The following is a 24,226-nucleotide window of genomic DNA, read 5'->3' on the forward strand; positions in this document are numbered from 1 at the left end:
CAATGTTTCTCTTACCTGCTTTTAAAGAAGCTAATACAAGATGAGACAGTTTATAAAGGCTCTCAACTGTGTACCTACTGGAGGAAAAGTCTTACATATGTAATTTGAGATTTAAAAGAACACAGTTGCATCCTCTGTAATACCAGTTCCCTGTGCTTTTTATTTTTTAAATGTTTATATATATATATATATATTTTTAATTTTTATTGGAGTATAGTTACTTTACAATGTTGTGCTAGTTTCCACTGTATAGCAAAATGAATCAGCAATACATATACATGTATCTCCTTTGTTTCAGATTTCCTTCCCATTTTAGGTCACCACAGAGGACCGAGTAGAGTTCCCTCGCTGTACCGTATGCTCTCGTTAGTTATCTATTTTACACACAGTACCAATAGTGCATATATGCCAATCCCAATCTCCCAGTTCACCCCACCCCGCCCCTTCCCCCTTGATATACATATGTTTGTTCTCTACACCTGTATTTCTGTTTCTGCTTTGTAAATAAGATCTTCTATACCATTTTTTTTTTTGGATTTCATATATATGCATTAATATGTGATATTTGTCTTTCTCTTTCTGACTTACTTCACTCTGTAAAACTAGTGCTGCTGGTACCACTGAGGGGCAGTCCTCTGCTGCCTGTGACCCTGCAGGTGGGCGGGCTGGGTAGGCAGGTGGATGCATAGATAGGGCTCTGCCCTCTCTGATGTGGTATCAGGGTCATGGGCAGGAAACAGGGTTTGAGCTTAAGTGTGATCCAGTCCTCTCTTTGTTACTACTGAAGGGCCTGATCTGATCCATTTTTTGCCCTGACCTTGATATTTGTTTTCATGTTAACAAATCTCACTTTGACACAGGAAATATTTTACCTTCATCTGAAACAAAACAAATGGGAAAGTAGGAAGCACAGGTAGAGAATTCAAAACCCCTTAATTAACACAACAAAGTAGACTCACACCCCACTGAGCAATGCTACCTTATATTAAACACCTTTGGGTTTATCACGGTGGAATGCTCTTTTCTAAAGGCCCAGAGCCACAAGCAGGCCCAGCTATGGGATTGAGAGTCTCTTGTTCAAAAGTTATTAGCCATTTCAAGATGGTGATATCAGCATTTTAAGCAAAGCATGAGGTCCTTCAAAGTGTGGGGTCCCATGTTACTGTACAGGTCACATACCCATGAAGTTGGGCCTGATAACAGAGGAAAAGTATTCTTGAACATTTGAGGCAATGAGGAAAGTAAATCATGCTATTGTCTATTTCTAAGAACATGGCTTTCTTCTTAATGAGCCGGAGCCATCTATTCTTCCTGGGGTGGGGAATGCTGAAAGGCCAATGCTTAGGAATCAATAGGATCATTACAATAGGAAGGGGCTTCCTAGGTGACTCAGCAGTAAAGAATCTGCCTGCCAGTGCAGGAGATGCTGGTTTGATCCCTGGTGGCTCAGATGGTATAAGTGTCTGCCTACAATGTAGGAGACCCAGGTTCAATTCCTGGGCCGGGAAGATCCCCTGGAGAAGGAAATGACAACCCACTCCAGTACTCTTGCCTGGAAAATCCCATGGATGGATGGAGGAGCCAGCTAGTCCACGGGGTCATAAAGAGTCAGACACAACTGACTGACTTCACTTTCACTCTCACTTTGGGAAGATTCTCTGGACAAGGAAATGGCAACCCACTCCAGTATTCTTGCCTGAGAAATCCCATGGACAGAGGAGCCCACTGGGTTGCAAAACAGTCAGACATGACCTAGCAACTGAACATGCACAGTAGAAGGTAGAGAAGGGAATCTTAGCCTTTGATATCCAAAATGGGAGTTTGGGTTGTTTTTTTTTTTATAAAACCTTTTTTTCAAGACCTTGAAAGTCAAAGTGTTATTAGAGAAAATAACTTCCTAAATTCCTTTATCCTTCTATGTTGACCAATCAGGAGGCAGATTTGACAGAGTAGACTTCAGAGTATTACATGTGTACAGAAGAGTGAAAGGGAGGACATGGCATTAAGAATGTGGATACACAGAGGACAGTGTAGGATTATAGAAAGAAAGTAAACACGGGAGGAGTGAGGAGGTCGGACGCCTGGATATTTAGCCCCACTTCTGCACATTTGCCTAAACTTGAATTGGAACAAAGTTCAAAATTATCAAGAATTTCAAAATAGCGTCAGCAGAACACTAAACCAACCCTGTTAGCTTCTTTCTCTCTCTGCTCGCTGCCATCCACCCATCTTTTCTAATTTCCTCCTGGATAGGGGTCAATGTTTATTAACACTATATACCATTTTGTAAAGAAAATGTGATTTTTATTTAACTGTACAGATTCCTCAGAAACCTACACCTTCCTGAATTCAGAAACTTTTTAAAAATGAATTTAGTCCAATTTGGAAATGTCAGTCTGACACAGTCATTTAACCTGCCTCGTTAGATGTGTAGTTCTTGGGAAAGAGGGCTAGGAATCAGAAAGACAGCCCCATGTCCAGTGACTTCTTCTGGTCCCTCTTTGGATTCACCTGAGGAATGGCATGTGGGAAATGATGCTAAACTGCTGAGCACTGAGATATGATTAGCTGCATGTGAATTATGTTGTAGGCCCCTTGCTGGCACTCATCTCTGAAGGGCATGGTCTTATTTGTGCTCACTGAGACTTGACAGAAAACTTTTCTCATCTTCAGTATCTCCAAATGCATTCTTAGGGCCACATGGGCCCGTCAGGGTCCCTTGCACATAAAGGCAGAGAGACCATCTCCCTCAAGAGAATAGGCACACAATATGTCCTGGAAAAAATACAGGGAACTATAAAATGTGGTAATTATGTAAAAGAACCGGATAGTTCAGTTCAGTTCAGTTGCTCAGTCGTGTCCGACTCTTTGCAACCCCATGAATCGAAGCACGCCAAGCCTCCCTGTCCATCACCAACTCCCAGAGTTCACCCAAACTCGTGTCCATTGAGTCGGTGATGCTATCCAACCATCTCATCCTCTGTCATCCCCTTCTCCTCCTGCCCTCAATCCCTCCCAGCATCAGGGTCTTTTCTAATGAGTCAACTCTTCACATGAGGTAGCCAAAATATTGGAATTTCAGCTTCAACATCAGTCCTTCCAATGAACACCCAGGACTGATCTCCTTTAGAATGGACTGGTTGGATCTCCTTGCAGTTGAAGGGACTCTCAAGAGTCTTCTCCAACACCACAGTTCAAAAGCATCAATTCTTCGGCGCTCAGCTTTCTTCACAGTCCAACTCTCACATCCATACATGACCACAGGAAAAACCATAGCCTTGACTAGATGAACCTTTGTTGGCAAAGTAATGTCTGCTTTTCAATATGCTATCTAGGTTGGTCATAACTTTCCTTTCAAGGAATAAGCATCTTTAACTTCACGGCTTCAATCACCATCTGCATTGATTTTGGAGCCCCCCAAAAAGAAAGTCAGCCACTGTTTCCACTGTTTCCCCATCTATTTGCCATGAAGTGATGAGACCAGATGCCATGATCTTAGTTTTCTGAATGTTGAGCTTTAGGCCAACTTTTTCACTCTCCTCTTTCACTTTCATCAAGAGGCTTTTTAGTTCCTCTTCACTTTCTGCCATAAGGGTAGTGTCATCTGCATATCTGAGGTTATTGATATTTCTCCCAGTAATCTTGATTCCAGCTTGTGCTTCTTCCAGCCCAGCGTTTCTCATGATGTACTCTGCATATAAGTTAAGTAAGCAAGGTGACAATATACAGCCTTGACATACTCCTTTTCCTATTTGGAACCAGTCTGTTGTTCCATGTCCAGTTCTAACTGTTGCTTCCTGATCTGCATATAGGTTTCTCAAGAGGTAGGTCCGGTGTTCTGGTATTCCCATCTCTTTCAGAATTTTCCACAGTTGATTGTGATCCACAAGTCAAAGGCTTTGGCATAGTCAATAAAGCAGAAGTTGATGTATTTCTGGAACTCTCTTGCTTTTTCAGTGATCCAGCAGACGTTGGCAATTTGATGTCTGGTTCCTCTGTCTTTTCTAAATCCAGCTTGAACATCTGGAAGTTTATGGTTCACGTATTGCTGAAGCCTGACTTGGAAAATTTTGAAGGTCCTGACAAATAGTAGATTCTCAACACTATTAGTTTCCTCCCCTCTTTCCTGTATTCTTTCTTTGCTCCTTTCTTTCCCCACTGCTGCCTCCTATTATGGAAGCCAAAGGGATGGATCATTCTTCCTCCTACTCCTTGGTAGAGTCAAGGGGAGAAGCACACGATCAGCTTACCAGATGCTCTCCTGCCCATCTTGAGTCCAGATGCAAAAATAGAGGGCATGTAATGATCACAGGCAACTCTCCACCCAATTCTCTCACAATATGACCTTGCTGTGGTTCAGTTGCCCAGACTTGCTTAGTTCCTCTGGTATCCCCCTATTGCCTATTTATAAAGCAGGTTATTTAAAGTTTTGTTATGAAATTGTATTCTTTTATACGTTGTTATTGTTTAGTTGCTGAGCTGTCTCCAACTATTTGAAATGCCATGATTTATAGCCTGCCAGGCTCCTCTGTCCATGGGATTTCCTAGGCAATTTACATCCCAAACTTTACTTGCCATTTCCTTCTCCGGGGAATCTTCCCAACACAGAGACTGAACCTGTGTCTCCTATATCTCTTCTGTCTCCTGATTGCAGGCAAATTCTTTACCACTGAGCCACTTGGGAAGGCTTTATACATTGTAGGTAATAATAAATGTGAGTATAAAGGAAGTACTTTTAAAATTAGTCTTTTTAGCTATGTGGCCTCCACCTGACTGTGATTTGTAATTTTTACATAGTCAATTATGTCATTATATTTCTTTACAGAGTCTAGGATATTTGTCATTTAAACAAGGTACTACTTCAAGAATACAAAAAATATTTCCCTTTAGTTTTATTTTAATGTTTAGACCTATCATTTGTTTTAACTACTGTGAGAATGAAGAACTGGTTTATTTTTTTTTACTTAAAAACCTCAGCCAGTTGCCCCAGCATTTTATGTCAATGTTTTACTTTTTACCCATTGATTTTAAAAACTGAGTGTTATCATACACTAATTTCCAGTTTGAAATTATGTTTGATTTGGGGCTCTCTTTTCTTTCACTCTTTTCCTTGTTCTCTTCAGATACCATATTACTTTAACTATAAGGAATTTATAGTTTGCTTTGATTTTTTAGAATAAAATGCACCTCTTACTCTCATTTCAATGTTTTCTTAGCATTTCTGGGTAAACATTTCTACTAGTATTTAACTTTGAACACATAATGGTTTATTCCTTATTCTACATACAAAAGGGTTAATCCTTAATCCTCATCATTGTTTTTTGTTTGTTTGTTTTTACTACAGCTTCCCTTCTCTTGAACATTTTATTTTGTTCCATCTTTCATTCTGAAGGAATACGCATTCCAAAATTTTATTTACTTAGAATATATATGTGAATTTTGGGGGTAACAATATTGAGGTCTATTTTCCTTTATACGTGATTATGTGAATGATCATTTGCTTACATATGGAAAAAGTAGCTGATAACCTGTTTTAGAATATAACAGCCAATGCCTGAGTATCTTTTGTGTTTAACACTTCAGGGACTCATTCTGAGCACTCTCCACCCTACCTGAAACCCTGATACTGTCTTCCCTGAATCTGCTTCACTTTTCTCTATAGAGCTGAGTATGAAGTATCCACTTAGTGTGTTCATTAATATAAGGATATATATATATATGAATATCAATATGAATCTATTGCTTTCTTTTCCCAGAGCTTTTGTTCATACATATATTCTTATTTTAACCATTAGCCCAATCTACAGTTCTTTTGGTAAAGTAAATACAGAAGCCAAGTTACAGTAACCTCTTGCTAGTTCTCTTCTACTTTGATCCATTCTTTAAAATCGGACTGTAGCCCTAGAGGGGATAGAAAAATACTGAGTGATGATAGTGAATAGATGAAAGTGAAAGTCGCCCAGTCATGTCCTACTCTGTGTGACCCCATGGACTGTAGCCCGCCAGGCTCCGTCTGTCTGTGGTATTCTCCAGGCAAGAGTACTGGAGTGAGTAGCCATTCCCTTCTCCAGGATCGAACTGCAGGCAGATTCTTAACAGTCTGAGCCACCAGCAAAGTGAATAGATAGACAGAGGCAATTTTTAAAGAGAAACAAGAACTTTGCTGTTTGAGAGACCATGTTCATGGAATAGAGGTGGCCGCCTGGTTTTCTAGTTGTAGATATCTATTCTCTCTGGGCTAAGAGCAAACATTTCTGCCTCTCTCCCCCTAATTCCCAGGTGGTAGGGCTGAGCCAACACCTCTTTCCAGATGAGGTGTAGTACAGAACTAGAGGAAATTATTTCTGAAAAGGTAAAATGGACTGTTATTTTCACTATATGTGTCCTTTTCCAGACATACACAATTTAATTTCTGGCTTTTTCCTCTTCCAATTCTAATTCAGTATTTATGTGTCTATCCTTCAGTTTTCACTGCAAATATTTCAGAAACACGTTCATACATACATTCTCTGTTACCTCCTGCTGTTTGACTCAAGATGATGTACTGGAGATGCATCCTCTGCCTTACCTCAGTTTTCCTTCCCCTGTGCAGTCTTGTACACCTTAAGGCTGCTGCAAATTGCTTTTTTTCCCTTTTCATTTATAGACACTTTTTTAATTTGTTTCTTACTGGACGTAGATTTCTCCTTCTGCCTTTTTGCATGTATTCTCCTCCCTCTTTCTTATTGCCCCTTGAAGAATTTATATGGCTGAGATGGTAAAGAATCTGCCTGCAATGTAGGAGACTTAAGTTTGATTCCTGGGTTGGGAAGATCCCCTGGAGAAGAGAATGGTAACCCACTCCAGTACTCTTGCCTGGAGAATCCCAAGGACAGAGAAGCCTGGCAGGCTACAGTCCATGGGGTTGCAAAGTCAGGCACAACTGAGTGATTAACACTTTCACCTTTAATCACTTCAAAGTAAACCAACCAATGAGAACCTTTTGGCATGACACTTAATGTTCAGGTTTTTATACCAGTGTATTGTTTCTCCCATAAAAAAATTCCCATTTTTTTCCAGTTTGGATTCTAAGTGAATAGCCTCAAAGTTCTTTGACATCAACCAGATAAAAATTTATTAGGTAGCATGAAGAACAGTATCATAAAACAGAGTTTTCTTTTTTCTTTCACCTGGCAATGATAACACTGCTACTGAGCTACACATGGTCTCCTCGGTACTTTCCAATGTCAGCATTCCTTGGGCTCCTTGAAAAAAGCAATTACATTATTGCTCTCCACTTGAAATATGTACTGCTCTTGGCAATCTTTCTCTGAGTGCTTTCATTTAGCTCTGAATAAGCAAGAAAACACACACATTGAGACCAGTGGTTTTCCCCAATCGTCATCTATCTTTCCATACAAAAGCATACTAGTTTTTATTTCTGGTTAACTTTTATACTTTTTAAGCACAACATTATTATACAATTTGGAGTTTATTCAACTGTGGGTACAAGACACACCGCACAAACCCTATCTCCTGCATTTTTCTTACCCCAACCCACAGTCCGGGTAGAGTTTGCAGTCAGCATTTGAAACAAAGTCTCTCACACCCAGTGACATTTTTGTTCTTTAAATAGTGTTTTCAAGGCATCAGTTCAGTTCAGTTCAGTTCAGTTGCTCAGTCGTGTCCGACTCTTTGCGACCCCATGACTCGAAGCACGCCAGGACTCCCTGTCCATCACCAACTCCCTGAGTTCACTCAGACCCACGTCCATTGAGTCGGTAATGCCATCCAGCCATCTCATTCTCTGTCGTCCTCTTCTCCTCCTGCCCCCAATCTCTCCCAGCATCAGAGTCTTTTCCAGTGAGTCAACTCTTCGCATGAGGTGGCCAAAGTACTGGAGTTTCAGCTTTAGCATCATTCCTTCCAAAGAAATCCCAGGGCTGATCTCCTTCAGAATGGACTGGTTGGATCTCCTTGCAGTCCAAGGGACTCTCAAGAGTCTTCTCCAACACCACAGTTCAAAAGCGTCAATTCTTTGGCGCTCAGCCTTCTTCACAGTCCAACTCTCACATCCATACATGACCACAGGAAAAACCATAGCCTTGACTAGACGAACCTTTGTTGGCAAAGTAATGTCTCTGCTTTTGAATATGCTATCTAGGTTGGTCATAACTTTCCTTCCAAGGAGTAAGCGTCTTTTAATTTCGTGGCTGCAGTAACAAATTACTTTCCCATTATTCAATTACTTTTATTTTCAAAATGGAAATTTTTTATTCTCAATTCATTATTGATTTTATATATGCTTTTATTAAAACATACTCAGTCATGCCCAGCTCTTTGCAACCCCATGGACTGTAGCCTACCAGGCTCCTCCATCCTTGGGATTCTCCAGGCAAGAATACTGGAGTGGGTTGCCATCCCCTTCTCCAGGGGATCTTCCCAATTCAAGGATCAAACCTGGGTTTCCTGCGTTGTGGGCAGATTCTTTACCAGTGAGCCACCAGGAAAACCCATTATTAACTCTATATATGCTTTTATTAAAACTATTCAAACATTCAAAACATTCAAAAACTATTAAAATGTTTAAATTGGTAAATGAAATGTCCCTATGAGTCTACCTACCCAGACAATCATAGTAAATTATCTGTTTACCCTCTTAAACCTTTTTCTTAAAAGTATATATGTAAACACACTATATATAATCTGTGCCAACAGTGAGATCATATAGTATTCATCATTCTGTATGTTTTCCCTAACCATGGACATTTTTTATGCTAATATTTGTTGATCTACCTTGTACTCCATTGCTTGAACATAACGATAATTACAGTTGACCTTGGAAAAACATAGGCTTGAATTTCCCAGGTCCACTTAAAAGTCTTTTTAATTTCATGGCTGCAGTCACCATCTGCAGTGATTTTTGGAGCCCAAAAAAATAAAGTCTGCCACTCTTTCCACTGTTTCCCCATCTATTTCCCATGAAGTGATGGGACCAGATGCCATGATCTTCATTTTATGAATGTTGAGTTTTAAGCCAACTTTTTCACTCTCCACTTTCACTTTCATCAAGAGGCTTTTTAGTTCCTCTTCACTTTCTGCCATAAGGGTGGTGTCATCTGCATATCTGAGGTTATTGATATTTCTCCTGGCAATCTTGATTCCAGCTTGTGCTTCTTCCAGCCCAGCGTTTCTCATGATGTACTCTGCATAAAAGTTAAATAAGCAGGGTGACAATATACAGCCTTGACGAACTCCTTGTCCTATTTGGAACCAGTCTGTTGTTCCATGTCCAGTTCTAACTGTTGCTTCCTGACCGGAATAAGGGTTTCTCAAGAGGCAGGTCAGGTGGTCTGGTATTCCAATCTCTTGAAGAATGTTCCACAGTTTATTGTGATCCACACAGTCAAAGGCTTTGGCATAGTCAATAAAGCAAAAGTAGATGTTTTTCAGGAACTCTCTTGCTTTGGCGATGATCCAGCAGACGTCGGCAATTTAACTCTGGTTCCTCTGCTTTTTCTAAATCCAGCTTGAACATATGGAAGTTCATGGTTCATGTAGTGTTGAAGCCTGGCTTGGAGAATTTTGAGCATTACTTTATTAACGTGTGAGATGACTGCAATTGTGCGGTAGTTTAAGCATTCTTTGGCATTGCCTTTCTTAGGGACTGGAATGAACACTGACCTTTTCCAGTCCTGTGGCCACTGCTGAGTTTTCCAAATTTGCTGGCATATTGAGTGCAGCACTTTCACAGCATCATCTTTTAAGATTTGAAATAGCTCAATTGGAATTCCATCACCTCCACTAGCTTTGTTCGTAGTTATGCTTCCTAAGGCCCGCTTGACTCCACACTCCAGGATGTCTGGCTCTAGGTGAATTATCATACGATTGTGATTATCTGGGTCATGAAGATCTTTTTTGTGTAGTTCTTCTGTGTATTCTTGCCACCTCTTCTTAATATCTTCTGCTTTTGTTAGGTCCAAAAATACCAAGTGCAAAAATTATTTGTATTTATATATACAGAACATTTCATTTATGTATTCATTCCTTGGACAGCAAGGAGATCAATCCAGTCAATTTTACTGTGTATTATTTTGAGTTGTTTCACCTAAAGTTTGAAGAGAGAATAGCTAAATACTTGTTCCTTCAAACCTGTCTTGCCCTACATTATCCACAAAGAAAGAAATAAAAAGTCACATAACCACTAAATAATGTAGTATGAATTCAGTTACAAGTGTCATAAAAATAAGACATTTTCACTCTACTGTTCCTATCTACCTAGGAAAAGTATACTGTTAGTTAAGGCTTGAATTCAAATGTCAACTTCCTGTGAAGACATCCACTGAGCAAATTAGTCACATTTCCTTTCTTATTCCAGAGCGTTTGAAACATATTACAATTACATTTTGTATTTTGTATATTCTTATTTGTCCTCCCTCTCTAGACTATAAACAATTCAATGGTATAGGTATAAGCCATGTATTATGCAGATCCTTGAGTTCACAAGGCTTGCATCACTGCTGAAAAATAAATCTCACATGTAAAACCAAAGTTTAAAGGAGTTTGAGCTCACAATCATTAATTTTTGTCATTTATCTCAAACTTTTAATTATGAAGTGATATATATATGTAAATATATCATGATTTTATTAGATAAAGAATTAACTAACTTTATGTTCAAAATAGATCTTTAATTAGGAGTAAGAGTAATATGGTAATTGGAAGTATAATCTCACTGAGCCTATGAGGATAAAAAATCATTACTAAAGTTACATTTGGAGAATTTGCATTATGACTACAAATAAGTTATTTAATTGCGCCTAAACTTATCCATGATTGCATGATGTTTTGGTTTTGCTTTTGAAATAGTTCAATTTACTCCATTATGTAGGATGAGGCATCCAAGAATGTGCTAAAAGACCTCATAAATAATGACACTATAGATATAGATATAGACATGTTTTAATTACAATAAATGAAATAATAAGCTAAATTTCTCAGAGTAGTATACAATACTAGTAGGTCAGCCATTAGGCGTAAGATGCTAAAATAAAATCACAATTATAAAATAAAATTTTAAATTTTATAAAATTGTACAAATTGTAAATAATAATGTCAGCAGTATATAAGAATGTGTTTGAAAAATAATATAAATCACTAATGGTATATTCCTTTCTTTGCATCTTTAGGGTTGCTGGAGAAAGATAACCATTGATGACTTTCTGCCTTTTGATGAAGAAAATAATCTATTGCTTCCAGCTACAACCTATGAATTTGAACTTTGGCCAATGCTTTTGTGTAAAGCTATCATTAAGCTGGCAAATGTTGAGTAAGTAGAATAAAGAATTATCACCCACTTGTATAAAAACAAAATGGCAAACAGCAACAACTATGCACCAATATTGCATACCTTTATTTTTCAAAAAATCATTTTTAAAAAGCATTTTCTCCAAACAGAGTAAACTTTCTACTATAACAATAAACATTCCAAAGCCACTGGTTTGAAGTCTTATGTTAGCCAGCAATGAGACAAAATTCCCCCAATAAAAATGCTCAAAAGTGATTCTGTAGCCAGTGTTTCCTTATGATGAATGGAAAAGTCAGTCATGGAAAGTAAAGTTTCAGTTTAATGAGAGAAAGAAGTTATTTTGCAGGGGAAAATACTGGTTCATCTAATTATTGAATATATGTCCTGCTGTTTAGTTGCTAAGTCGTGTCCAACTCTTTTGCAGCCCCATGGACTGTAGCCCACCAGGCTTCTCTGTCCATGGGATTTTTCCAGGCAAAAATACTGGAGCGGGTTGCCGTTTCTTACTCCAAAGTATCCTGGATCCAGTTAAAGTCTTAGGCTCTGTGTATGCAGCCATCATTTGCTAATCTTGAAAATCTGATCTCTTCTGAAGGATGTCCATGTGTTCCTCATGGTTTAGGTAACACTGGTCCTTTTTATACATTCACAATGAAAACAGTCATGTTTCCTTCAATATTCCTGGGAAATCTGCTTGTGTCTTATGTTCCTGCACCAACCTATTCGAGGCATGTCTTAGCTTCCACTTGCAGACTGTGCTTCCTCTATTCTGGTCCTTGTGCCAGTGCTAAGTTGTTTCAGTCGTGTTTGACTCTTTGCAACCCCATGGACTGTAACCCACCGGGCTCCTCTGTCCATGGAATTTTCCAGGCAAGAATCTGGAGTGGGTTGCCATTTCCTTCTCCAAGGGATCTTCCTGAGGCAGGGATTGAACCTGCATGTCTTATATTTCCTGCATTGGCGGGTGCGTTCTTTACCACTAGTGTTTTATTCTGGCCTGAGTAATGCAAAAAAGCTCTGATACCTGAGTTGCCAATGCAAGGCAACTGTGTGTCTCCAATCCGTGGAAGAATTCTCACACACAATGCACCAGCTTGGATTTGCTACCCTTCCCCCTCCTGCAGTTTATCACACCAGATCCTTTTCAGCAGAACACACCCACTTGCTCTAACTGGCCACTCCAGCCACTGGCTCAAAGCTCAGCCCCCTCCCCTTCTATTATTATACACAGCTATGTCAGTCAGAAGCCTGGTCTGTTTTTTTGTGGTTTTCTTTTGGCTTAGCTTCCTTTTTCTCTCCCAAAGCCACACAAACAAAAACAGCCCCTCCTACTGCCAGCCTCTTCATCTCTCTTTTCTGTTACCAACCCTCAATTTTCTATCTGGAATTTGTGTTACCCAGCTTGCAACCCTTAATTTCAATCATTTTTAAAAGCTCAGCTCACAGCATTTAGATAGTTGAATACTACTAAGTATTTAAAATGGTAACAACTATGTTTGTTTATCTTTGAAAGGAAATAATGTTCCTAATTCTCAGATCTAACTTGAAGTTCTGAGAATGAGAGCAGCCAGGCCAGTGAAGCAGTAAATGCTTGACCCGAATAATCGGAGTGGCATTTTTATCTTTCTTAAAGCTACAGTAGAATTTTAAAAAAACTTGAGAAATGGCATTATGGTTATTTTTGAAAAACAAACGAATCCAACTTGTAAATAAAGGACCAGGCTTAATGCAGGATGCTTCTTAGACCTTGAAGTGGAAATCACTACGTGGTCCAATTTATATTTGTCCAAAAGTTCTTCTCAGATTTTACAGTAGATAGTGAATTTCTTAATGTGAGTTTTAGCTTTCTACACTAAAAATTAATATTTAGTAGTTATTTAAATATCACTGTGACATGTGCAGAGGAAATAACACTACTTTTATGAGCTTCGTACAGTCACCTCCTAAATATGATTATTCAAAAAGGAGGTTAGACTGTGAATATCTACAAAGGCAATGGCACCCAACTCCAGTACTCTTGCCTGGAAAATCCCATGGACAGAGGAGCCTGGAAGGCTGCAGTCCTTGGGGTCGCTGAGGGTCCGACACCTCTGAGAGACTTCCCTTTCACTTTTCACTTTCACGCATTGGAGAAGGAAATGGCAACCCACTCCAGTGTTCTTGCCTGGAGAATCCCAGGGATGGGGGAGCCTGTTGGGCTGCCGTCTATGGGGTCGCACAGCGTCAGACACGACTGAAGCGACTTAGCAGCAGCAGATATTTGTTATCTTGGAGATATGTGGACACATCACAGTTTATAATCTGCAAACAAAAAACCAATATAAATTTCTGAATGATGGAGTGTGTGACTAATATTTCTTTCTGAATTAAAAAACATGTATACCAATCAATACCATCAGTCACCACCACTGGCATAAGGTTGAACTGAAGCTCTGATTCCTGAGCAAAATATAGATATAATATTTGTGTGTGTTACTGAAAATAGACTAATCACTTCAGAAAAATATTAAAAGTAAAGGATTAAAATAAGAAGAATGATAGTTAATCAATCACAGTCTCATTGACTTTATGCCATAGGGGCAGATCCACTCTTTTGTACAAGATAGAATGGATGTTTCTGGCTTCTCTAAAATTATCTAAGGATTTTATCAAAAATGTGTGATGCCCATCTTGCCCTGCCATGTGTGAGACTGGCTTAATATACGGACTCATAGGAATCTTATGATAATTACTGAAACTCGAAAGAGGAAAGACACTGCCCTATTTTTAAAAGACTATGATAATATGTTGAATATACAGAAAAGATTATGTATCATCTATATATATGAAGTGAAGTGAAGTGAAATCTCAGTTGTGTCCAACTCTATGCAACCGCATGGACTGTAGACTGCCAGGCTCCTCCCGTGGAATTTTCCAGGCCAGAATATTGGAGTGGGTAGCCGTTCCCTACTCCAGGAGATCTTCCCAACCCTGGCATCGAACCCAGGCATCAAACCCAGATCTCTTGCATTGCAGGAGGATTCTTTACCAGCTAAACTTCAAGGGAAGCCCAAGAATACTTGAGTGGGTAGCCTATCCCTTCTCTAGGGGATCTTCCTGCCCAGGAATCAAACCAGGGTCTTCTGCATTGCAGGCGGATTCTTTACCAACTGAGCTATCAGGGATCGATTTAAATGCCTTATCAAAACAAGTCATCTGAGTGTTGGAAAAGTATATTCTTATTCAGTCATTTATAACCAGTGGGACCCCTACATTTATTCTTATCGTGTGTGTGTGTGTGTGTGTGTGTGTGTGTGCGCGTGTGTGTGTGTGTTCAGTCGTGTCTGACTCTTTGTGACCCCACTTGGACTGGAGCTCACCAGGCTCCTCTGTCCATGGAATTTTCCAGGCAAGAATACTTAAGTGGGTTGCCATTTCCACTCCAGGGGATCTTCCTGACCCAGGGATTGAACCGAAACTCCTACTTCTCCTGCTTTAGCAGGCAGATTCTTTACCACTAAGCCATCTGGAGAGCCCATTTATTCTTTTACCACTGCTTGTTAGAGATTCCTGTCTTTTATAGACCTCTTCCTGTTTTCAAATGTTATTGACTGTATTATTGTGTTTTTGCTTTTTCAGCATCCATGTGGCAGAGAGGAGAGAACTGGGAGAGTTCACAGTGATTCATGCACTCACGGGTTGGTTACCAGAAGTCATTTCTCTCCAGTATGTTTGACCATTAAATTACTGATATATATTTTTTGTTTCTTCCCCAGTAAAGTTTCTTTAACTAAAATATTCTTAGTCTTAAAGAAAATTTCAAAAATTGCCACATTTTACAAAATGTTTGGAAAATAGCATGTTATAGTATTATATAAAACTTATTGAGAATTGCATGATTAACTCTTTTTCCTTATATACAGTAAATTTAATCCTTAAATATCTGAATTACAAATATTAAAACAATGTTAATTATTTACTATGGTAAAATATTTACAGGTGACCCCTTTATACTCATACATTTATTCAGTACAGAAAAATGAAAGCAACTTTTAATTAGCTACCCATATTAGGGAATAAATAACACTAAAATGCCTATTAGACCTTAGGCATTTTAATATGTTATTCCAGTTAAAACTCACAGTCCTGAAAAGATTTTATTTGATCATCCATATGACCTTATCAGCTCAGTGTTATATATCATTAGAAATGAGGAAACTAAAGTTCATAGTAGTTGAATTCCCTAAAGCTGTGTACATTGTACCTGGAGGTAAAATTTGAATCTAAATATTTCTGGAGCCAAAGCACATAGTGTTTCTCTCATATGATTCTAGATATATAAAAGTTGTTTGCCTATGTATAAAGAAAGAGCATTTAATGCAAAGCTTACTTAAAATTTCACAAATATTTTTTGTTTCATACATAAAGATTATAGACATATGTTTTGACCATATTACCACTGACACTGAAAATTAATCAGACTAAGGTGCATAGAAAATAATTATATCAATAGATCTAAACATACCGTCAATCAGAATGCTGATTTTTACAAGATCAAATCCACAGTACAGTTATCAGTTTGGATCATCTCTGATCTTTGATGTTAGAAAGCTAGCATTTCCAGGGTCCAGGTTAAAAGACATTGAAGACAGGTTCTAGTCACTTGGATTCTATCATTTAAAACATCCTTTCAGCAGGATAAGCTAGCCATTGCTTAGTTCAAATTAAAATATTTGTAGGGAAAAATTAGGAGGATAGACAAGCTCCTTGACGCCTTTTCTTGGAAGAGAACTGACCTTGCTTTTTATGGCAAGCTTTTTATATCTTGTCATGGAAAACCATTTTCTGATACCTAAGAGAGTATTTATTGGCATAATATGGTCAATATCAGTAAGGAGAAGTAGAGAGAGGTAGGTTTATAAACATGGACTTTACTAATTTTTTATCTTCAATGTTGATGGGATACTTATAATTTTCCATTAATTTTTCCTGCAATAAAGATACCAGAGTCATGAAAACATCAGACATCTATCAGAGGGTGGTAAAGAAACAGGAGATCAAAATAATTCTTGATTAGAAAATTATTAAATTAAAAATTGTGAATAGTCTCTTGCTAGAATCATACAGTGAAATTATGCATGACAATTGAAAACAGTGTTCATATACTTTCATGATTATAAGACCAGTTTAATAATTAAATTAATTTTTAAAATTGAATTATTTTAGATGCTCAATTTGCATGAATATATGGTTGCTTATAAAATGTCTATGAAAATGATATAAGGGAGGGAAGTTTGAGATTTGGATTCAGAACTGTATATCTAGATTAACGTTTTTATACTTCCTACTTCAAGCTATGTAAATGTTACAAGTAATATAATTTTGGGGACCCAGAGTTTCCATATGTAAAATAGGGGTAAAAAATTACCTATCCTATATGGCTGTTCTGGGGATTGAAAAGGTGAGAGTATTGGAAAAAGTAGCTGATGTGTGGTAGAGACATAGTTAGTGCTAGTTTCTTTCCCCTAATGCATATCACTAGATTATTTAATATTATATAGAAATATGTATGATAGCTAATAATCAACCTTTGGAAGCAGAGAAAAGTCTAGACAAGTAAGTGAGACTGACTCAGATGTTCAAGTTTGTCATTTTACTTCTAAATATAATTAAAAAGTAAAAGATATGTACTCTCTTTATGTCATAATGTGTAGGATTTTTTATTCTGAATACTCTGCCACATTATTCATATAATTTAAAATTGCAATTACACTATAAAATTACAAAGTTAATTCATGTGTATATATGTGTGTAATTTTAAATGAAAAGAATGTCATGGAACTGTAATAATGATTGTTAAGAAATGTTTAATTTGAAATCCCTGTCTGCCGAGGATACAGGAAGAGGTCAGGCATGGCTTCCTGGAGAAAGTTATGATTTGATCAGAGCCTCTACTGTTGGCTGGGTTTGATTTGAGAGGAAGGGAGGAAAAGGGCATGGAAAGCAGGAGAATGATAAGATCAAAGCCATGATCTGTTCAGAAGTTGGATGTTTCTGTTACTACGAAGGATTCCATGTGCCAAGACAGCCCCTGAGGGACTTCATTGGTCATGGTCGTGGTTTAACAGAGGTCCAGGAGAATCAGAATATTGAAGTTTCAAATTGTGTTCACTACTGACTTTTTCCATATGAAAATCAATAGGGTGAAAAGTGTTTTGTGATGTTTTCAACAGACAGCCCTTTCCCTTCCCTCTCGCATAGAAGTAGCAAAGGGACACATTGCTAGATTTGCAATTGTTGACCTTGCCTCATGTTTTCCTACAGTTAACACTGTCTTATCATTTGAAAACAAAAAACAAAAAGTTGTAACTCTCTGTATTATACTAGAAACACAGAGTGGATATTAGAAGTCTAGCAATTTCAAATGAAGAGATGATTTTTTTCTCCACAAATTTGTCTGATCTTGATGTAATTCATTTGAGAATGGAACACTCCACCATCCCATACTTAATCCTAACTGTCCAAGAAGTTGTATAGTCTCATCCTGTGGGATTTGAATATTTCTTTTTCACAGTATAACATTGGTTACATTGTAGGTGGAAAAAACACATGGTTTTGGATTCAGAAAGATCCGTTTTAATCCTGATTTTAGTATTTCCTAGTCTATCATTTGTGACTACATAAAATTTGCAACCTTCTCTTATACCTCAATTATGATTGCACTACTTAGGTTGCAGAGCCTTTGGGGATTAAATGCATAAAACAAAACAAAAAAACCCTACCTGGCCTCCCACATCTTCATTCCACTTCTCAAATGTTCTAAAATCATTATCCCCTAGGGTCTTAACCTGAACTGTCCTTTCTTTATGCCTTAAATGATCTTCCATCAGATATTTACTTGGCTGGATATGTCATAACATTTAGATCTCACCAGGCTTAAATATCAACTCCTCAGAAAAACCTTTTCAGCCATCTAGGTTTAAATAATTTCTTTTCCAAATGATTCCATAGCCCATTGTTTATTAATTTTCATTATGAAAGTTATCACTACCTTCCACAGTCTGCCTTCCATCTTCCACTGAGATGGTACGGTGTATGAGAATAGAAACTCTTTTTTTGTCTTTCTCAATGTTGAGACTTCCTGTGCTTAGAAAAAATGACACTGCATGACCCGTACACAGTATGGTCTGAATAAATGTTTTTTGATGAATAATTTTAAAAATACTTTAAAAGGCTAAACTAGAAGTGTGTAAAAGATTCTGTGGTAATCCAGTGCAGGAACATATAGCTTAATTTCCTCAGAAAGTAATGCTTAAACTGATCTCAAAGAATTAGTGGAAACTAGTGAGGCTTACTGGGGCAGGGAAGCCAACTTAGAGAAGAATGAATAGCATGGAAGTGCAAGACAGCATGGTGTACTCCCAGAAAAGCACATGAATCTGCAGGAGTGGATTATGACTGCTGGATTCTAGAGAAGAGATGAGAAGGCGGTGGAGAGGTGTACAGGAGCAAAACAGACGAAGTTAAGAAATTCACAACAGAATGTTGCTGAGAGATTTTTATACAGGAAGATGATCTCCATCAGGCTTGTGAGTTTGGAGTCTTGCTCAGAGCAGGAGGACAGATATGTGACTGGAGCAGGGAAACTGGTCTGTGCAGTATTGCAGAAGGGCTTCTATGGAAAAAACTGATAAAAATGGAGAAAGGGGGACTTCCCTGGTGGTCCTGAGGCTAAAACTCCACGTTCCCAATGCAGGGGGCCCCGGATTGATCCCTGGTTAGGGAACTAGGTCCCACCTGCTGCAACTAAGGGTTCATATGACACGACTGAAGATCCCGCATGCCATAATGAAGATGGAAGGTTCCAAGTGCAGCAATGAAGACCTGGTGCAGCCAAATAAATAAATGTTTAAAAAAGAAAAGATAAAACAAAACATTAAAAAAAAAAAAGAATGTTGAAAGGGTTGTCTACTGCAATAAGAGGAAGAAGGATCAACGGGATATATTTTTTTATTTGAGGAGAGTTTCATGCTAAGAGACTTGATCATTCTCACTTTTCTAACTTGACTGAAAAGTAGAAGATGGTAACAGGATGTTTTTGTTGGTGATCAACTGATTTGTTTTTGAATAGATGTCTATTAGATGGTTGTACACATGAGCCTGGTTATCTGAAGAGAGGTTTGAGCTGGAGCTTATGAGTTGAGGGTTACATACACATACAGGTGAACCCAAAATGTGATTGTGCTTATTCATTCACTAAGGAAAGGATATAGGATAGCAAGAGCATACTGAGGAGAACTATGAAGTTCAGGTCAGTTCAGTCACTCAGTTGTGTCCGACTCTTTGCGACCCCATGGACTGCAGCATGCCAAGCTTCCCTGTCCATCACCAACTCCAGGAGCTTGCTCAAACTCATGTCCATCGAGTCGGTGATGCCACTCAACCATCTCGTCCTCTGTCGTCCCCTTCTCCTCCTGCCTTCAATCTTTCCGAATATTAGGGTCTTTTCTATTGAGTCAGTTCTTCCCATCAGGTGGCCAAAGTATTGGAGTTTCAGCATCAGTCCTTTCAATGAATATTCAGGGTTATTTTCCTTTAGGATTGATTGGTTTGATCTCCTTGCAATCTTCTCCAACACCACAGTTCCAAAGCATCAATTCTTCAGTACTCAGCTTTCTTAATGGTGCAACTTTCACATCTATACAGGACAACTGGAAAAACCATAGATTTGACTAGACAGACATTTGTTGACAAAGTAATGTCTCTGCTTTTGAATATGCTGTCTAGGTTTGTCATAGCTTTTCTTCCAAGGAGCAAGTGTCTGTTAATTTCATGGCTGCAGTCACAGTCTGCAGTGATTTTGGTGCCCAAGAAAGAAAATCTGTCTCTGCTTTTTAATATGCTATCTAAGTTTGTCATAGCTTTTTTTGCAATCAAAGATGCAAAGCATCTTTTAATTTCATGGCTGCAGTCACCATCTGCAATAATTCTTGCCTGGAGAATCCTCATGGACAGAGGAGTCTGGTGGGCGGAGGTCCATGTGGTCAGAGTCAGACACAGCTGAAGCAACTTAGCATGAATGCATACAACATAGTAATTCAATGTTTTTTATATATTAAGAAATGGTCAGCACAGATCTAGTTAACAGGTATCACCACACATGGTTATAATTTTTTTTTCTTGTGGTGAAAACTTTTAAGATCTACTTATACACTACTGTATTATTAACCACAGTTACCCTGCTGTGCATTACAGTGTTCTGATGGATTTATCGTATAACTGGAAATTTGTATTTTTGGAATGCCTTCACTATTTTGCCCAAATCCCACTCTTTGCCTCTGGCAACCACAAATCTATTCTCTATATCATGAGTGTGTTTGTTTTCAGATTCCATATATAAGTGAAACAAATCATACAGTATTTGTCTTTCTTTGATGTATATCACTTAGCATAATGTCCTCAAGAGGCTTCTTTCATAGCTCAGTCAGTAAAGAAGCCATCTGCAATGCAGGAGGCCCAGGTTCTATTCCTGGTTCAGGAAGATCCCCTAGAAAAGGAAATGACAACCGACTCCATTATTCTTGTCTGGGAAACCCCATGGACAGAGGAGCCTGGCAGGCTACAGTCCATGGGGTTGCAAGAGTCAGACACGACTGAGCAACTAAACCACCACTACTAATGTCCTCAAAGTCCATCCACATTGTTTCAAATGGCGAGATTTCTTTCCTTTTTTTATGGATAAACAATGTTACATTGTGTATATGAATACTACACTTCATTCATCCATTCATAGACATCTTGGCTACTGTAAATAACATTGCAGGGAACATAAGATTGTTCTTTTTGACAAACTTCTGTCTTTTTGAGTTCGTGCTTTCATTTCCTATGGATAAATATCCAGAAGTGGAATTGTGGGACTATGTGATAGTTCTATTTTTAATTTTTTGAGGAAATTCCATACTGTTTTCCATACTGGCTATATCAACTTATGTTCCTACCAACAGTGTACAAGGGTTCCTCTTGCTCCATATCCTTGCCAACGCTTGTCATTTCTTGTCTTTTTGATGATAACTAGTATGCATGGAGAAGGAAATGGCAACCCACTCCAGTATTCTTGCCTGGAGAATCCCAGGGACGGAGGAGCCTGTTGAGTGCCGTCTGTGGGGTCTCTCAGAGTTGGACACAACTGATGCAACTTAGCAGCTGCAGCAGCAGTATGCATGTGAGGTTGTAACTCGTTGTGGGTTTGACTTATGATGACTAGTGATGTTTAGCACATTTTGTTGTACCTGTTGACCATTGGTTTATCTTCCTTGGAAATATGTCTGTTCAGATCCTCTGCCCATTTATTTTTTTTATTTTTTAGGAGAAATGTAAATATTTATTTATTTTTTAACTTTACAATATTGTATTGGTTTTTCCATATATAAAAATGAATCTGCCACAGGTATACACATGTTCCCCATCCTGGACCCTCCTCCCTCCTCCCTCCCCATACCATCCCTCTGGGTCATCCCAGTGCACCAGCCCCAAGCATCCAGTATTGTGCATCGAACCTGGACTGGCGACTCGTTTCATATATGATATTATACATGTTTCAATGCCATTCTCCCAAATCATCCCACCCTCTCCCTCTGCCACAGAGTCCAAAAGACTGTTCTATACATCAGTGTCTCTTTTGCTGTCTTGTATACAGGGTTATTGTTACCATCTTTCTAAATTCCATATATATGCGTTAGTATACTGTATTGGTGTTTTTCTTTCTGGCTTACTTCACTCTGTATAATAGGCTCCAGTTTCATCCACCTCATTAAAACTGATTCAAATGTATTCTTTTTAATGGCTGAGTAATACTCCATTGTGTATATGTACCAAAGCTTTCTTATCCATTCATCTGCTGATGGACATCTAGGTGCTTCCATGTCCTGGCTATTATAAACAGTGCTGCGATGAACATTGGGGTACACGTGTCTCTTTCCCTTCTGGTTTCCTCAGTGTGTATGCCCAGCAGTGGGATTGCTGGGCCATAAGGCTGTTCTATTCCCAGTTTTTTAAGGAATCTCCACACTGTTCTCCATAGTGGCTGTACTAGTTTGCTTTCCCACCAACAGTGTAAGAGGGTTCCCTTTTCTCCACACCCTCTCCAGCACTTATTGCTTGTAGACTTTTGGATCGCAGCCGTTCTGACTGGCGTGAAATGGTACCTCATTGTGGTTTTGATTTGCATTTCTCTGATAATGAGTGATGTTGAGCATCTTTTCATGTGTTTGTTAGCCATCTGTATGTCTTCTTTGGAGAAATATCTATTTAGTTCTTTGGCCCATTTTTTGATTGAGTCATTTATTTTTCTGGAGTTGAGCTGTAGGAGTTGCTTGTATATTTTTGAGATTAGTTGTTTGTCAGTTGCTTCATTTGCTATTATTTTCTCCCATTCTACAGGCTGTCTTTTCACCTTGCTTATAATTTCCTTTGTTGTGCAGAAGCTTTTAAGTTTAATTAGGACCCATTTGTTTATTTTTGCTTTTATTTCCAATATTCTGGGAGGTGGGTCATAGAGGATCCTGCTGTGATGTATGTCAGAGAGTGTTTTGCCTATGTTCTCCTCTAGGAGTTTTATAGTTTCTGGTCTTATGTTTAGCTCTTTAATCCATTTTGAGTTTATTTTTGTGTATGGTGTTAGAAAGTGTTCTAGTTTCATTCTTTTACAAGTGGTTGACCAGTTTTCCCAGCACCACTTGTTAAAGAGATTGTCTTTAATCCATTGTATATTCTTGCCTCCTTTGTCAAAGATAAGGTGTCCATATGTGCGTGGATTTATCTCTGGGCTTTCTATTTTGTTCCATTGATCAGTATTTCTGTCTTTGTGCCAGTACCATACAGTCTTGATGACTGTGGCTTTGTAGTAGAGCCTGAAGTCAAGCAGGTTGATTCCTCCAGTTCCATTCTTCTTTCTCAAGATTTCTTTGGCTATTCGAGGTTTTTTTGTATTTCCATACAAATTGTGAAATTATTTGTTCTAGCTCTGTGAAGAATACCGTTGGTAGCTTGATAGGGATTGCATTGAATCTATAAATTGCTTTGGGTAGTATACTCATTTTCACTATATTGATTCTTCCAATCCATGAGCATGGTATATTTCTCCATCTATTAGTGTCCTCTTTGATTTCTTTCACCAGTGTTTTATAGTTTTCTATATATAGGTCTTTTGTTTCTTTAGGTAGATATATTCATAAGTATTTTATCCTTTTCATTGCAATGGTGAATGGAATTGTTTCCTTAATTTCTCTTTCTGTTTTCTCATTATTAGTGCATAGGAATGCAAGGGATTTCTGTGTGTTGAGTTTATATCCTGCAACTTTACTATGTTCATTGATTAGTTCTAGTAATTTTCTGGTGGAGTCTTTAGGGTTTTCTATGTAGAGGATCATGTTATCTGCAAACAGTGAGAGTTTTACTTCTTCTTTTCCAGTTTGGATTCCTTTTATTTCTTTTTCTGCTCTGATTGCTATGGCCAAAACTTCCAAAACTATGTTGAATAGTAATGGTGAAAGTGGGCACCCTTGTCTTGTTCCTGACTTTAGAGGAAATGCTTTCAATTTTTCACTGTTGAGGATAATATTTGCTGTGGGTTTGTCATATATGGCTTTTATTATGTTGAGGTATATTTCTTCTATTCCTGCTTTCTGGAGAGTTTTTATCATAAATGGATGTTGAACTTTGTCAAAGGCTTTCTCTGCATCTATTGAGATAATCATATGGTTTTTATTTTTCAATTTGTTAATGTGGTGTATTACATTGATTGATTTGTGGATATTGAAGAATCCTTGCATCCCTGGGATAAAGCCCACTTGGTCATGGTGTATGATCTTTTTAATGTGTTGTTGGATTCTGATTGCTAGAATTTTGTTAAGGATTTTTGCATCTATGTTCATCAGTGATATTGGCCTGTAGTTTTCTTTT

General features: G+C 38.2%; 1 protein-coding gene across 2 annotated transcripts in view; it reads left to right on the top strand.

The window, feature by feature from the left end:
- The window catches only part of ADGB (androglobin), a 190,178-nt gene that overhangs the window by 37,469 nt on the left and 128,483 nt on the right, over window positions 1-24,226 (top strand). For both annotated transcript variants that reach the window (XM_086316626.1, XM_086316625.1), the window contains 2 exons: window positions 11,169-11,308; window positions 14,906-14,992. In XM_086316626.1, the coding sequence (XP_086172752.1) occupies window positions 11,169-11,308; window positions 14,906-14,992 (227 nt within the window). The remainder of the gene's footprint in view (window positions 1-11,168; window positions 11,309-14,905; window positions 14,993-24,226) is intronic.

The sequence above is a fragment of the Bos grunniens genome, chromosome 9 (genome assembly GCF_055505025.1).
Source record: "Bos grunniens cultivar Pamir isolate PY7600 chromosome 9, Bosgru_T2T1.0, whole genome shotgun sequence".
Taxonomy (NCBI): Eukaryota; Metazoa; Chordata; class Mammalia; order Artiodactyla; family Bovidae; genus Bos; species Bos grunniens.